Source organism: Solanum pennellii, chromosome 11 (genome assembly GCF_001406875.1).
Source record: "Solanum pennellii chromosome 11, SPENNV200".
NCBI classification, from domain to species: Eukaryota; Viridiplantae; Streptophyta; class Magnoliopsida; order Solanales; family Solanaceae; genus Solanum; species Solanum pennellii.
The window spans coordinates 457,856-474,482 of record NC_028647.1 but is presented as its reverse complement, the minus strand read 5'-3'; the positions used below and the strand labels follow the sequence as shown (position 1 = coordinate 474,482).

At 38.6% G+C, this 16,627-nt stretch overlaps 2 protein-coding genes across 4 annotated transcripts; both read right to left on the bottom strand.

Moving 5' to 3' along the window:
• Nucleotides 1–6,567: 6,567 nt before the first annotated feature.
• LOC107002920 (ribosomal RNA small subunit methyltransferase H) lies at nt 6,568–10,623 on the bottom strand. 2 transcript variants are annotated; one of them, XR_001454572.2, is made up of 6 exons: nt 10,202–10,623; nt 9,302–9,553; nt 8,876–8,944; nt 7,836–8,028; nt 7,137–7,649; nt 6,568–7,011 (listed from the first exon to the last, which is right to left on the bottom strand). XR_001454572.2 is itself a non-coding variant. In XM_015201128.2 (5 exons), exons 1-5 carry the CDS (start codon nt 10,577–10,579, stop codon nt 7,225–7,227), a joined length of 1,317 nt encoding a protein of 438 aa, XP_015056614.1. In that variant the 5' UTR covers nt 10,580–10,623; the 3' UTR covers nt 6,568–7,224. The 2 variants fall into 2 exon arrangements, 1 of the variants encoding a protein (XP_015056614.1); XM_015201128.2 differs by having other exon boundaries at nt 6,568–7,649.
• Nucleotides 10,624–11,044: 421 nt separating this feature from the next.
• LOC107003117 lies at nt 11,045–16,377 on the bottom strand. 2 transcript variants are annotated; one of them, XM_027912644.1, is made up of 5 exons: nt 16,294–16,377; nt 14,705–14,815; nt 11,947–12,017; nt 11,738–11,824; nt 11,045–11,659 (listed from the first exon to the last, which is right to left on the bottom strand). In XM_027912644.1, exons 2-5 carry the CDS (start codon nt 14,763–14,765, stop codon nt 11,384–11,386), a joined length of 495 nt encoding a protein of 164 aa, XP_027768445.1. In that variant the 5' UTR covers nt 14,766–14,815; nt 16,294–16,377; the 3' UTR covers nt 11,045–11,383. The 2 variants fall into 2 exon arrangements, with proteins under 2 accessions (XP_027768445.1, XP_015056864.1); XM_015201378.2 differs by having other exon boundaries at nt 16,212–16,362.
• Nucleotides 16,378–16,627: the final 250 nt, after the last annotated feature.

The window sequence follows — 16,627 nt, the reverse complement described above, 5'->3', positions numbered from 1 at the left end:
GAGCCATGAAGCTCACATGCCCCTATTTCGACAATTTTCGTGCGCTATATCAAACAATTTTTTGGTTGATCCGGATTCCGACGTCAAAAATGTCAAATTTTTTTTGGGAGGTCTTTCAAGACCTTGGATGTGCAGCCGGTTGGCCATCACGGCCAGTCTGACCCATTTTGAAGGTCAAACGAGCCCCGAAGCAAGCATACCCCCATTTAGAAGATTTTCGTGTGCTATAGCAAACCATTTTTTGGGTTATCCGGATTCCAACGTCAAAAATTCCAAATTTTTTTGTGGATGTCTGTCAAGACCTTGGCTATGCAGCCAGTTGGCCATCACGGCCAGTCCGACCCATTTTCAAGGTCAAACGAGCCCCGAAGCGCACATACCCTTATTTCGACGATTTTCGTGTGCTATATCAAACAATTTTTTGGTTGATCTGGATTCCGACGTCAAAAATGCCAAAATTATTTTAGAGGTCCTTCAAGACCTTGGTTGTGCAGCCGGTTTGCCATCACGGCCAGTCCGACCCATTTTGAAGGTCAAACGAGCCCCGAAGCGAGCATACCCCCCATTTAGACGATTTTCGTGTGCTATAGCAAACCATTTTTTGGGTAATCCGAATTCAGACGTCAAAAACTCTAACTTTTTTTGTGGACGTCCGTCAAGACCTTGTCTATTCATGGAGTTAGACATCACGACCAGTCCAACCCTTTTTAAAGGTCAAACGATCCCCGAAGCGCGCATACCCTTATTTAGACGATTTTCGTGTGCTATAGCAAACAATTTTTTGGTTGATCCGGATTCCGACGTCAAAAATGCCAAAAATTTTTGTGGACATCTGTCAAGACCTTGGCTATGCTGCCGGTTGGACATCACGGCCAGTCTGACCTATTTTGAAGGTCAAACGAGCCCCGAAGCGAGCATACCCCCCATTTAGACGATTTTCGTGTGCTATAGCAAACCATTTTTTGGGTAATTCAAATTCAGACGTCGAAAATTCTATTTTTTTTGTGGACGTCCGTCAAGACCTTGTCTATGCAGCCAGTTGTCCATCACGGCCAGTCCGACCTATTTTCTAGGTCAAACGAGCCTCAAAGCGAGCATACCTTTATTTCGACGATTTTCGTGTGCTATAGCAAACAATTTTTTGGTTGATCCGGATTCCGACGTCAAAATGCCAAAAAATTTTTTGGAGGTCCTTCAAGACCTTGGTTGTGCTGCCGGTTGGCCATCACGGCCAGTCCGACCCATTTTCAAGGTCAAACGAGCCCTGAAGCAAGCATACCCCTCATTTAGACGATTTTCGTGTGCTATAGCAAACTATTTTTTGGGTTATCCGGATTCCAACGTCAAAAATGCGAAATTTTTTTGTGGACGTCCGTCAAGACCTTGGCTATGCAGCCAGTTGGCCATCACGGCCAGTCCGACCCATTTACAAGGTCAAAGGAGCCTCGAAGCGCACATACCCTTATGTCGATGATTTTCGTGTGCTATATCAAACAATTTTTTGGTTGATTCGGAATCCGACGTCAAAAATGCCAAATTTTTTTAAAGGTCCTTTAAGACCTTGGCTGTGCAGCCGGTTTGACATCACGGCCAGTCCGACCCATTTTGAAGGTCAAACGAGACCCGAAGCGAGCACACCCTCAATTTAGACGATTTTCATGTCCTATAGCAAACCATTTTTTGGGTAATCCGAATTCAGACGTCAAAAACTCTAAATTTTTTTGTGGACGTCTGTCAAGACCTTGGTTTTGCATCCAGTTGGACCTCACGTCCAATCCGACCCTTTTTATAGGTCAAACGAGCCCCGAAGCGGGCATACCCTTATTTAGACGATTTTCGTGTGCTATAGCAAACAATTTTTTGGTTGATCCGGATTCCGGCGTCAAGAATGCCAAATTTTTTTTTGGAGGTCCGTCAAGACCTTGGCTATGCAGCCGGTTGGACATCACGGCCAGTCCGACCTATTTTGAAGGTCAAACGAGCCCCGAAGCGAGCATACCCCCCATTTAGACGATTTTCTTATGCTATAGCAAACCATTTTTTGGGTAATTCGAATTCAGACGTCGAAAATTTTAAATTTTTTTGTGGACGTCCGTCAAGACCTTGGCTATGTAGCCAAATGTCCATCACGTCCAGTCCGACCCATTTTCAAGGTCAAACGAGCCCTGAAGCGCGCATACCCTTATTTCGACGATTTTCGTGTGTTGTAGCAAACAATTTTTTGGTTGATCCAGATTCCGACGACAAAAATGCCAAAAATTTTTTTGAAGGTCCGTCAAGACATTGTCTTTGCAGCCAGTTGGCCTTCACGAGCCCCGAAACGAGCATACCTTCCATTTAGACGATTTTCGTGTGCTGTAGCAAATCATTTTTTGGGTAATTTGAATTCAGACGTCGAAAATTCTAAATTTTTTTGTGGACGTCTGTCAAGACCTTGGCTATGTATCCAAATGTCCATCATGGCCAGTCCGACCCATTTTCAAGGTCAAACGAGCCCTGAAGCGCGCATACCCTTATTTCGATGATTTTCGTGTGCTATAGCAAACAATTTTTTGGTTGATCCGGATTCCGACGACAAAAATTCCAAAAAGTTTTTTGAAGGTCCGTCAAGACCTTGGATGTGCAGCCAGTTGGCCCTCATGGCCAGTCCGACCAATTTTGAAGGTCAAACGAGCCCCGAAACGAGCATACCCCCTATTTAGACGATTTTCGTGTGCTATAGCAAACCATTTTGGGTTATCCGGATTCCAACGTCAAAAATGCCAAAAAATTTTGCGGACGTCTGTCAAGACCTTGGCTATGCAGCCAGTTGTCCATCACGCCCAGTCCGACCCATTTTCAAGGTCAAACGAGCCCCGAAGCGCACATACACTTATTTCGACGATTTTCGTGTGCTATAGCTAACAATTTTTTGGTTGATCCGGATTCCGACGTCAAAAATGCCAAAAATTCTTGGAGGTCCTTCAAGACCTTGGATGTGCAGCCGGTTGGCCATCACGGCCAGTCCGACCCATTTTGAAGGTCAAACGAGCCCCGAAGCAAGCATACCTTCCATTTAGACGATTTTCGTGTGCTATAACAAACCATTTTTTGATTAATTCGAATTCAGACGTCGAAAATTCCAAATTTTTTTGTGGACGTCCTTCAAGACCTTGGATATGCAGACAGTTGGCCATCATGGCCAGTCCGACCCATTTTCTAGGTCAAACGATCTCCGAAGCGAGCATACCCTTATTTCGACGATTTTCGTGTGCTATAGCAAACAGTTTTTTGGTTGATCCGGATTCCGACGTCAAAAATGCCAAATTTTTTTTTGGAGGTCCTTCAAAACCTTGGCTATGCAGCCGGTTGTCCATCACGGCCAGTACGACCCATTTTGAAGGTCAAACGAGCCCCGAAGCGAGCATTCCCTTATTTCGACGATTTTCGTGTGCTATAGCAAACAATTTTTCGGTTGATCCGGATTTAGACGTCAAGAATGCCAAAAAAAAAAATTAGTTCTTCAAATGCTTGGTTGTGCAGCCGGTTGGACATCACAGCCAGTCCGACCCATTTTGAAGGTCAAACGAGCCCCGAAGCGAGCATACCCCCCATTTAGACGATTTTCGTGTGCTATAGCAAACCATTTTTTGGGTTTTCCGGATTCCAACGTCAAAAATGCCAAATTTTTTTGTGGACGTCCGTCAAGACCTTGGCTATGCAGCTAGGTTGCCATCACGGCCAGTCCGATCCATTTTCAAGGTCAAACGAGCCCCGAAGCGCACATACCCTTATTGCGACGATTTTCGTGTGCTATAGCGAACAATTTTTTGGCTGATCCGGATTTCGACATCAAAAATGCCAAATTTTTTTTGAGGTCCTTCAAAACCTTTGTTGTGCAGCCGGTTGGCCATCACGGCCAGTCCGACCCATTTTGAAGGTCAAACGAGCCCCGAAGCGAGCATACCCCCATTTAGACGATTTTCATGTGCTATAAGCAAACCATTTTTTGGGTAGTTCGAATTCAGACGTCGAAAATTCTTAAAATTTTTGTGGACGTTCGTCAAGACCTTGGCTATGCAGCCAAATGTCCATCACGGCCAGTCTGACCCATTTTCAAGGTCAAACGAGCCCTGAAGCGAGCATACCCCCCATTTAGACGATTTTCGTGTGCTATGGCAAACCATTTTTTGGGTTATCCGGATTCGAACGTCAAAAATGCCAAATTTTTTTGTGGAAGTCTGTCAAGACCTTGGCTATGCAGCCAGTTGTCCATCACTGCCAGTCCGACCCATTTTCAAGGTCCAACGAGCCCTGAAGCGCAAATAACCTTATTTCGACGATTTTCGTGTGCTATAGCAAATAATTTTTTGGTTGATCCGGATTCCGACGTCAAAAATGCCAAAAACATTTTTTGGAGGTCCTTCAAGACCTTGGATGTGCAGCCGGTTGGCCATCACGGCCAGTCCGACCCATTTTGAAGGTCAAACGAGCCCCGAAGCAAGCATACCCCCCCATTTAGAAGATTTTCGTGTGCTATAGCAAACCATTTTTTGGGTAATCCGAATTCAGACGTCAAAAACTCTAATTTTTTTTGTGGACGTCCGTCAAGACCTTGGCTATGCATCCAGTTGGACCTCACGGCCAGTTCGACCCTTTTAAAGGTCAAACGAGCCCCGAAGCGCGCATACCCTTATTTAGACGATTTTCGTGTGCTATAGCAAACCATTTTTTGGGTAATCCGAATTCAGACGTCAAAAACTCTAATTTTTTTTGTGGACGTCCGTCAAGACCTTGGCTATGCATCCAGTTGGACCTCACGGCCAGTTCGACCCTTTTAAAGGTCAAACGAGCCCCGAAGCGCGCATACCCTTATTTAGACGATTTTCGTGTGCTATAGCAAACAATTATTTGGTTGATCCGGATTCCGACGTCAAGAATGCCAAAAAATTTTTTTGGGTTCTTCAAGACCTGGACTGTGCAGCCGGTTGTACATCACGGCCAGTCCGACCCATTTTGAAGGTCAAACGAGCCCCGAAGCGAGCATACCTTTATTTCGATGATTTTCATGTGCTATAGCAAACAATTTTTTGGTTGATCCGGATTCCGACGTCAAAAATGCCAAAAAATTTTTTGGAGGTCCTTCAAGACCTTGGCTGTGCAGCCGGTTGGCCATCACGGCCAGTCCGACCCATTTTGAAGGTCAAACGAGCCCCGAAGCAAGTATACCCCATTTTGCCAATTTTCGTGTACTATAGTCAACGGAATTTCGGTGATCCAAAATTCTGACATCTTTCTCGCCCAAATTTTTCATGGACGTCCATTAAGATCTTATCTATGGAACCAGTTGCTTTGATGGCCAAAACAAACCATTTTGAAGGTCAAACGAGCTCCGGAACAAGTGAACCCCTCATTTTACTATTTTTGTGTGCTATAGTCCACAATCTTTTTTGGTGATCCAGAATTTCAACGTCTTTTTTGCCCAAATTTTTTGTGGACGTCCGTTAAGAAGTTAACTATGAAGTTAGTTGGTCCTGACGGCCAAAACGACTCATTTTGAAGGTCAAACAAGCCCCGAAGCATGTAAATCCCCAATTTTACCAATTTTCGTGTGCTATAGTCCATGAATTTTTGGGGATCCAGAATTTTGATGTCTTTTTTGCCCAAATTTTTTTTGAACGTCCGTTAAGACGTTAGTTATGGAGTTAGTTGGTCCTGACGGCCAAAACGGTCTGTTGTAAGGTCAAACGAGTCCCAAAGCAAGTAAACCCCCTATGTCATCGAGTTTTGTGTACGATATATAGTCCATTGATTTTTGGTGATCCGGAATTTCGACATCTTTTTTGCCCAAATTTTTCATGGACGTCTGTTAAGACGTTATCAATGGATTTAGTTGGCCCTAACTGCCAAAATAGACCATTTTGAAGATCAAACGTGTCGTAGAGCGAGTCCACGATCTTTTTTGGTGATCCAAAAATCTGCTTTTTTTGCCCGATTATTTTGTGACCGTCGATTAGGACGTTAGCTATGGAGCCAGTTAATCCTGACGATCAAAACAATCCATTTTGAAGGTTAAACGAGGTCATTCTTTATTTTCTTAAACTTCCTGCCAAATCAAACTAGACCATTCTTTGTGAAATGGAAGTAATTAATGACGTGACCTATCCATAATTAACCACATTAAAAAATATTTTTCAAAACCAAAATTGTTTTCAATTAACAAATAATGACATGAAAGAAAATAATGGCATGAATGAGTGTTTTTTCAAACAGAAACATGATAGACTTAACATTAAATGAATCGAAGTAATCTCAGAAGGCCCGCAATTGCTTGGAATTAATGCATATTTAGCTAATGATATCGTAGGGAAAAAAGGATGCATATATAAGTGATATATACTAATACTTTAAATTCGTGTGGAACTTTTATTACCAGCTTTAGTATTTTTAGATATTTTAAAAATATTTTCACATTATATTTGTTTGTTTGATAGTGTAATATGAGCTTAAATAATGAAATGACCATTCATATTTAATGTAAAGCACATAAAGCACATTAAACACAACAATTGGAAGAAACACAGGTTAGAGAAATGTAGTCCAAAAATGAAACCATATGCCAATAGTGAAAATTCGTAAAAATACAAAGCTCTCAATGAGGTACCTGTTCAAGTGTATTCAAGTAAAGCATAGATCAAAACCTCATGCTATGAAATCACATATCCAGAACGCTGATTTCAAATGTTCAAACCTTCGGGATAATCTGAACTACTCAAAATCAAACATATCTAAGAGCTTGGAATGACAGTGAAGTTCCTTCCTTGCATCGGGTAGAAACTTTCCTCGATCATAAATTTCCTATTCAATTAGTATGCACGTCGATAATCACCAGTAACCTACGGATTGGTGTTTCTGGAATGCAGCATATCAAGGTGCAGGCTTGAACCTTTAAGCTTTGATTCCATAGTCTTAGACCTTGGTTGACGATAAGGACTACAATCTTTTTAGTTGTAAATACAGGGCCACCATTTCCTTGATCGAACAATGTATGACAAGTTCAGAGGAGCTAGAGCTTCATAAGGCTTAATTGCTTGTGAGGAAACTTTTCACGACGAATAAAGCTGAAGGACGATCAAGAAAAAGTTGTGATTACTTACTTTAAATGTTGAACAATTGGTAAAGCTCCTCATCTTCGAGAGTGAAATATCTCCTCAAGGTCCAATACGTCTATGAATCCACCTTTCTTCAGGCTTTCTGAATCACTCTAAGTTTAGCACTCCGACTTCGAGGATTCAGTGTTTCCTCCTTTTCAGATGGTGTTATGGGTCTTTTTGTAAGGATAGTTCCATTTTGCCCTTGTATTACCTGTTTAATCCATACTTCTTCTTTAACAGTATCCAGATTAATTTTCCTCAGCTCACGTAAGCGCTTCCCTTCTTCATCTTCAACCCCACCTCCATCAACTTCACTGCAGTTCATAATATTGAGAAATGCCTGCTTTACTATTCTGTCCTCCAAACTGTGGAATGAAATTATGGCAAGCCTTCCACCAGAAGTGAGAGACTCAAAGCAAGCACGGATGGAATCCTCCAAAGTTATGAGTTCATCATTAACAGCTATCCGCAATGCCTGAAAAACTCTTGTAGCCGTCTTAATCCAACCCTGCCTTCCTGCTTAAGCAAGTATCCAAAGTATGATCACATTTCTTGTTTCCACGTACAAAACTGTGCAGAAGATCATTAAGAATGAAAAAGTACCTACTACACCAATTCCCGCTAGTAATGGTTAAGAAATTTATAAAATTTTAGACTATTTAGAATAAGAATAGCGACAAAGCCACCTAGAACTGAAATCACCTTTCATCCTAGAAGTTGAATTCTGAATAAGGTCTACCAGCTCATTGGTAGAATGTAACCCTCCATGTAGACGAGCCTTAACAATTCTGTTTTGAAGAGAGTACCAATTGCTTTCTTCTCCATATTCTCGCAGAACTCGCCCTACTTCATCAGCTGGCCAAGAATTCAATATGTCTTCAGCTTTTAGAGTTGCCTGTCACAGTCCTCTGTCAGTTAATCAAGGAAACCTCTATGAACATTTTCTCCACATCTATGAAAGATATATAAGAAAATATAGAATGAGAAGCGTTTACTCAATCAGATGTCTTGACTCTTGACATTAGACAAATAGTGACATCAACAACGAAAACTTAATAGGATGTGATCGTGATAACTGATAATTGCTGTAAAGCTTCCTTGTAAATAGTTAGTGTGTGTAGTGACTAGTTGTGTTCAAACATATCCCTACATTTAGAAAACAAGTCTTACAATGTCATCTTGGAATCCATTTTTCTGGAAAAGAGGTCCGATTACATATCAGCGAGGTGACATTTTTTAATCAATGGAAAGAATATGGTTATTAGAACGCGAATTTGAGTACTCACTCAATCCGGAAGATACCTATATCGACGAATACACCCATTTCATGAGGAAAGAATGGAACTACCGTGTTGCAAACGAACATAATTTGGAGATAGACACATATGTCGTCCAAAACGCCGTGCAATTCAAATGTTAGAGCATCTCAGCGAAGAAGACAACCAAATCGTGGGAAGTTGCACGACTCAAATAATGAAAGGGAATAAATTTCCTTGTCTCGTCATGTCAATGTGAAATCAACAGATGTGCAGATTTTTTCTTCTTATAAAGTGTGGTGCTGTACATGCCTTAGCATTAGCAAAGGAATAAAATCACAAAATCAACATAATTTTCCAAAGGGTGGATACTGGAACTCTTACATGAGCCAATGTGAAATGCAGCCTAAGATACTAGTAGCATTTGAGAGCTAGACAAATCAGAATTGACTGTCGAAATTTACACACGATCTGGAAAGAAATTACCTTTGGATTCATTCTCATGTCAAGAGGTCCATTCTTCAGCACGCTAAAACCTCTTCCAGCATCATTTACCTGAATAAAATATGGGGAAAATTCAAGATATTGATATTATTCTCAGAAATATGTATCCTGATAGTCTCTACACATTTCTCCAATATGGTTAACAGGAAGAAATACATTTCTCTGACCCCACCGTGAGAGTAGAAGTCAGTTATCAAATGCATTAATTTTAGCCAGGGGGGAATAGTCTATTACGGTTTTAAAGAAATCAGTGTGACACTGTGACTAGCTTTTCTTCTCAAATACAACCAACTCACACAATAGTCACACACACGGGAAAGAAAGAAAGGTAAGGCCACGGAAACCAGATTATCGAGCAAACAACTTGAAGTTTTACAGTAGTTTCTACTATGCGATTTGAGTACAGACCTGCATAGATGACATACCCAAGTCCATCAAGATCCCATTAACTCCACCAGTCAATAAGTCATCTGCAACTTCACCAAGCACAGACTTGACGTCCTTGAAATTTTTCAAAAAGGTATACACTTTCAAGGCAGACGCTGTATCAAAAGAGTCCCTATCTATAACACTCTTCAGCTGAGATTGAGCCTTCTGATGCGCGATGGGATCAACATCAAGCCCAACATATACTTGCATTTCGGGATGAGCTCGAATTATCTGTATATACAAGGCTACAAGCAAATAACTTTTAAAATTTTCAACATGGAAGACAAATGATCCCATACCACTACCTCAATAAATTATGCAAGTAACTTAATGCAACTAAGTATACATTAGACAACAAATTCATAACAGATGTAAAACCATAACAATCAGTTACTACAACAAAATAATATGATAATTGAAATACAAAAAACAAAGGATACTAACAAAAAACTAAAGTAAAAGAGAGTACAAGAGTAAATATTTCGACCAATGATATTGAAGGATTAGCTAGACAATGTTCTACTACCCGCCAACATACTATCCTAATCCATATCCTCCTCAATTTACCATCTACGGCCATGAACTTGGTAGGTCTTACTCCAAGTACAACAAACAATTGATACTAACACAAAAAAGTACAATAAACTACAAGAGTAAATATTTCGACCAATAGTGTGGAAGGATTAGCTAGACAATGTTCTACTACCTGCTAACATACCACTCTAATCCATGCCCTCTTCAATTTACCATCTAAGGCCATGAACTCAGTAAGTTGAAACAACTTCTATGTCTCGTCTAATCACCTATCCAGATACTTCAAAAAGGACAATAATTGTAGAAGGAAGGAGGTACAACTGTAAAAGCAAGGGATACACTAACCGCAGAGGAATGGCCGGCGGCACCGAGAGTACAATCAAGGAAGGAGCGGAGAGTAACGGAGGTGAAAACATCCAAAACTTCACCGAGCAAGACAGGGACATGTGCAGAATTATCATTTCCATAGTTCTTCAGGAACGTCTCCTCATCCAGCTCTTTCTCCGACCGAGTCCGTCGCTTCACTTGTGAAAGCTTGCTTTGGTTAATTACACTAATATTGCTGCTCTTCTCCAAGTTTTTGCCTTTGTTTTTGCGAGCTTTACTGCGAATTGAAGCAGAAGTGGAGAAACTAAAGCTGCCCGGGAGGCGGAGATCGTGGAATTTGAACGGTGGCGGAACGGCGGATGAGCGGAAGAGAAGATTCCGAACAACCCTCGCCATTGCGGAACAGGATAATTCTTTTAACTAATTAATACTACTATTCCATTTAACTAGATTCCAAAGAATCTTTTTATCACGATTTTTTTTGTTACATTTTAGATTTCATGCTCATATTTATTATCAAAAATTAAATTATTAACTTTGAAAAAATACTATTGATTATATATATTTATTTTATTATATCCAATCATCTTTCGAGAAAATTATATATAAAAAAAAGATAATTTTGAAGTTTGAATCTCAGAATCATTATTTCCTTTACTCTATCTTTTATTTTCATTTAATAAATAATGACAATTATGTTCAAAATGTGATTTAAGGTCTAGAAGTATTAGCCAAAGCTCCTGCTAGAATTGTGGGATTACCAAGTTTCTTAGAGCAAATATATATAAACTAAATAGGTTGGACGTTAAAATTTTGATATTTGAAAAAAATACCGATATTTGAAATTAAGTTGTAATAAAGTAATTTAAAAATTACTAGTATTATATTTAGATAAAGTATTTAAGTTGAAATCAATGGCAGATTCTGTTTCATTTTCTCTCTCAACCAAAAAAAAAATAGTACATCTTTCCAACATTGGAAACTATACTCGTCCACAATCCACTAGAATTTTACGAAAGCTGGCCTCCTTGGCACGTAATATCCTTAGTTTCATCCTTCTTTAAGATACCAACGACCAAAATATGGAACTACTTGTTCTATAAAGCAAGTTGGCATCCCACATGCTGGGCTAATCACTGTTTCTTTTTTGATGAAGTAATTAGTTCTATTGCAAATCACCGTTTCAATGTATGCCCATGTTTAATGGCGCTTCTTACCAGGACCACCACCTTTGTTCTTCTTACCCTTGTTCTTTTTACCGCCCTTTTTCTTCTTCTTCCCTTTACCCGAAGAAAAAGGCTTCTTCCCATCATCAAATGATGCTTTAGGCGCAGAAGGTTTTAGTAACTGTTTAACATCAAGCACACCGTTTCTGAAGTTACCTTCAGTCGATTTCAGCACCCTATCCTCTGGTCTGCGCCTTCCTGCTGCTTTTCTTGAACTACTAGCTCCGCCAAATCGTCCAAGTACCAAATTCTGCAAACCAAATAAGTTAGCAACTTGTGTTAAGTGGAATTTTCAGTAAGCAACTCCAAAGAAAGCTGAGATTTCAACCTCTTCTTGCATTTTCTCCTCCCTTTCCTTCTGTTTCTTCATCATTACTCGTGCTACACTAAGTGGTAATCTCTGTTTCTTCTGAGGCTGCCACAATTAACAGAAACATTATCAACAGATGCAAAAAATATTAAAGTATTTGTCAAAAAATTGCAGAACATACTAAAACAGCCAACGTTATTATTCATAAATTGAAGGTTGTGCCTCACCTTCCCACCAAGCGCAACTACTCTCTTGTTCTCCAACTCCTTTTTTTCCTTCCATGTCATATGCGCGGAGCCTAAAAATAGGACAGAGAACCTAGTCAGTGCCATATTTTACATAAGCTCCTCCCATCAGCATACTGTTAAAATCCAGATAGGACTAGTATAATAATCAGAGAGAATGATTGTGGGGAATCAAACAGCCAAGTTTCGATTTTAGTCATGCTAAGAAAGCTCTTCAATAGGAAGACTGCTATATGAGACTTGTCAAGTAAACCCAGTTCAACCGGAAATCTAAATGTGATGAACCTGTTGAAGTTAATTAAGATAATGTGGCTAAGACAGACACCTGGATAGGGAAGCTGCCAAAGTCACAAGGAAAAAAAATGTCTTGGCAGCGGAAAGTAATTTTGATAATTATGCACTTGAATGCCTTCCGGATGATATAAACCAAGGAAGACTGACACAAAAATGAAAGCAACTTCAATACTGAGTGCACTGGAACCTTTTCCAAATGAGTTGCACATGCTAACTTTTTCATGCAAGACTGGATATCATTCTTCCCTGATACGTAGCAACGAAAAATGCGTATAATTTCAGTTGCTTTGTCTTTGAAGGGCAAATTTTATACTATTAGTTGTTGTGTATGAGATGTTTATTATGCAGCACATGTTAAGAAATATATACCGTAAGGAGGTTGTTTGGTAGAGCTAGTAAAGAGGTAACTTATCCATGTACTGATTTCTGTATAAGTTATAAATACTTGGGAAGTAAATTGTTCATGTATATAATTAATACGATGTTTAGTTCCCAACTTAGAAACCCGCATAACTAATGCATCCCAGCCAAAGCAAGCTAATTCAATTCTAAATCCTTTAATCCATCCCAAACTTTCAGCTCTGTTGAATATCAAGCTTAGTATTTCCATAACAATGATAACCTAATATGGAGAAAGAGGATCTTCTCTGATAAAGAACCCCAACATGAAATCAAGAAAGATGGTATAAAAATCAGTAGATAGCTGAGAACCATTATCTTTCTCTGATAAAGAACTGAGAACCACTATCTTGTCATCTATTGGCCACTTATGATAGGAGCAGCCACCGCCTGCTTCTACCTCACCTCTATAAACATGAGCCTACATCATAATGACCTACCACCACCCAACATCAAGTGCACGGGTGAAGCCTTACCAGTCACCAATAGGCAAACAAAATAGCTGGTCAGCCTAATTAACGTGCCAACTTTCACTTTACAGTTTCAGGTAAACAGTTCATGAGATCATCAACCAAAGAGTTCATTGTTGGCTACACTTAGGCAAGGACAACTGACTCACATAAATCAGGATTGAGTATCTATTTTGTCTATTTCTTGTAATGATTGATCAATATTGACTGATGGCCCATATAGTTTTTGACTCCCTAACTGGTTAGCACCAGTGTTTTCCTTTTTTGCTTTTGTCATGCATTCAATTTTCCACTCCCAAATGAACATTATTTGGGGTGAAGAAAATGGTCTTCAGCACTACCTCTACCAGAAAAAGTGGACGACACTCTATCCATGATAAAGTAGCTACCATTATCTAGGGTAAAGGAATGCAAAGTTCCCTTCATATGGCTTACCAGATTAAGTAAAGGCATTTCTCTTCTTTCTATTTTTTTAAATGGTAACAGCAACTAAAAGCATTTAATCACCAACCACTGCTTCAGTCCTAGAGATGGACCATTTCATGTCAACATTTAAGGATATTGTTGTTATGAAGAAAAGGGAAAGCTATGAAACAGTCTTGTCCTCAGCTCAAATCCCGGATTGAAGTGCTCCTCTGCACTAAAATCCTCCTCAAGTTTGCTAGCATTCACTAGTTTCAGATTTCAAGCACATTTCAGAAAATCTTGACTTCCACAAACACTTCCTACCATTCAGTTCCTCCACAATCTCATGCCCAGTGTATCACAAAGACTTGTAAACTGAACCACATTAGCATAACAATTCATGCAGGACATTGTCATACATGCATAAAACTTAGCTGAATCTAAAGGTCCAATATGAACAAGAGCGTATAGTGAACCAATGAAATGTTTTAGTTGAACAATCACAGAAATTTTGTTAGCCAGATTTTTACCTCATAGTATCAATAGGATGTCATTTCACTAATCAAAAGAGAAGGATATCCTCTTTTATGTTTCCAACTATGCCTGTCCTCGAAGTTTGAAATTAGTGAAATAAGCTAATGCGCAAAATTTGGAATGTCTCTATCAGTAAGTTAACTGAAAACAAAAAGCAATCCACTGTCAAACAGGTAACTTTTTACTGGAGATGTTTATTCTGCTTTTTGTTCTAGAGATGCAGCGAGAGTACAAGCCACCGTTATCACTAAGGTCCCAAATTCTTGTATATAATTAAATATGAATCACGAATACAATGTTTCCCAACATTCAGGCAAAAAAAAAGATATTGGTTAACTGCTTTGAATGATGATTGAATCATTAATGCTAGATTATTGCACTGTCATAAGAACAAAATCCTAATTGGTTCATGAACAATATGGTTACGTAACATATCATTGACGCAAAACTAATGACATAAATTTTGCACATCCCTACTCCTTAGACAGAGGGTTCTTTTCTTTTTTCTTTATTCAAAACCCAAATAACATGAAACATGCTCTACTGAACCAAAACTCACATGAATTACGATTTCAATCAAGTTGGAGTACAAAAATAGTACCCTTAATCAAGAGAAGACAAAAAAAACTACTACTTACCCAGAAATTCAGCCTCCTTCATTATCGACTTAAAATCCATCCTCTGTTCCTTCATGTCCATATTTGGTCAAATCTAGGGTGTTCTTATTTTTCCGTTGTTCCCTTCAGAACCTACAAGTAAAACAATCAAGACACAAATTTATCACTTAGATACAAATAAAGAATGCAAAACTAGAGCCCATTTGGATCAGCTGAATTTAAGTAGCTTTTAAGCAGCAACTGTTGAAAAACTATTTTTAAGTTTGGAGCTGACTTTATAAATAAGCAGTTTTACTTTTAGATAAAAGTGCTCAAGCTGGAAAAAACGATTAGACGTGTTAAACACATCCTAGTATCCACTATAAAAGAGTTGATTACTACAAAGATTTACAACAACATGCCCAGTAAAATCCCACAAGTCAGATCCTTCAGAGGGTGATGTGTATACAACCTTACCTGTACCTTGTAAAGATAGAGAGTTTCTTTGTTATAAATCCCTCAGCTCAAGTAAGCACATAAAAAATCAAGTATGTATAGCATAGAAAATACAGCTACATTGAAAAACATATAACACAATAATCTAAGCTTGAGTTGATTCCAATACAATAATAATTTATATTTCAAACTACATCAACATATGCAATTAGGGCTGGGCATTTGGTCGGTTCGACTTGGAAAAAATGTGAAACCAAACCAAATTGAAATAAATTCAGTTCGGTTTGGTTTGCGATTTAACCAAATTTAATTAACAGTAGCAAAAATCAAAGAAAGTTAATTTATTTATACTTAAGAAGGATGGATAGTAGTCACAAATTTACCATAAGCCTCATTAGGATCAAATGCTTTGATGTCCTCTACATACAAATGCATCCGAAAATAGCGACAACCATGGTTACAGATGCACATTAACAGTAACTAAAACTCTAAAAGATGATAGACATTAGACACTCATGACTCAACACTACTTCATGAATACTTATTTAACACAAATGTCAACAGAGTTGCCTATAAATAACTTAACGCAGTACATTACAGTTCACAAATCACACAAATAATCACATAGTTGCATACTTGCATTCCATGATTTAAAAAACAATAGAGGACGCAATACATATTCTTGCCATGGGTTTTCATCAGATTTTGCTCTTGATGTGTATCTAACAATTTCTTTTGTTGTTTAACTTCAAGAATATCAAACAATGCTTACTTATTTTACTTTGATACTGCTTACTCGTGTTGTTTTCTACAAGTTTATTGGATTCCATTATTAATTTACCAGATTTCCAGATGAGAGTTGGTCTGGAAATCAAAATTTGAAAAAAAAACGTTTTTTTGGTTTTAACCATATTATGCCCAGTGTTATAAGTTATATGCAATCAAGGTGATTCTTCTCATTCTTCCGAACTTTGATGAACGGAGTAATGGGAGGTGGCAGCAATGGCGGCTAAACCCTAAAGGCCCCAAAAAATAAGGGCTTCCAAAGAAGCGAAAAACCTCAAATTCAATAAGCTCAAATACGAAAACATACCGGAAGATGCAGAATTCGAGCAAGAAGCAAAGATTAAACGAAGAAGCAAAAGCACTGAGCAGACAAAAGATGAACACGATACCTACATACACAACCAGTCCGTCCCTATTTAAAAAATGTATTTATTGCTGATGTTTTATTGTTGATGTTTTATAAAATTTATATTGGGGTAAAAGGAAATTATTAATTATGTTTAAGTGGTACATAAAAAATATATTTAGAGGGTTAAAATAAAATAAACAAAATTTAGAGATGAGTTTAAAAGGGTTGTTTATGTGTTTGGCTTTTTTTTTTTTTTTTTACTTTTGTTAATTAATCAATCTTTCTAAAAAAATAATGCAATACATTTATAACAATATATCTACTGAAATTTCGCAAGTCAAGAGTAGAAAAGGTGGAATGTACGTGAAGACATC

Excerpts from the sequence above, each read along its gene's own strand:
- LOC107002920 (XM_015201128.2), bottom strand. The coding sequence starts at position 10,579 with ATGGCGAGGGTTGTTCGGAATCTTCTCTTCCGCTCATCCGCCGTTCCG. Across the intron at positions 8,945-9,301 it reads TGGGTATGTCATCTATGCAG|GTAAATGATGCTGGAAGAGG; the intron begins GTCTGTACTCAA and ends TATTTTATTCAG. Across the intron at positions 7,650-7,835 it reads TTCAACTTCTAGGATGAAAG|GAAGGCAGGGTTGGATTAAG; the intron begins GTGATTTCAGTT and ends TTGCTTAAGCAG.
- LOC107003117 (XM_027912644.1), bottom strand. The coding sequence starts at position 14,765 with ATGGACATGAAGGAACAGAGGATGGATTTTAAGTCGATAATGAAGGAG. Across the intron at positions 12,018-14,704 it reads GAAGGAGGCTGAATTTCTGG|GCTCCGCGCATATGACATGG; the intron begins GTAAGTAGTAGT and ends TCCTATTTTTAG. Across the intron at positions 11,660-11,737 it reads AGGAGAAAATGCAAGAAGAG|AATTTGGTACTTGGACGATT; the intron begins GTTGAAATCTCA and ends TTTGGTTTGCAG.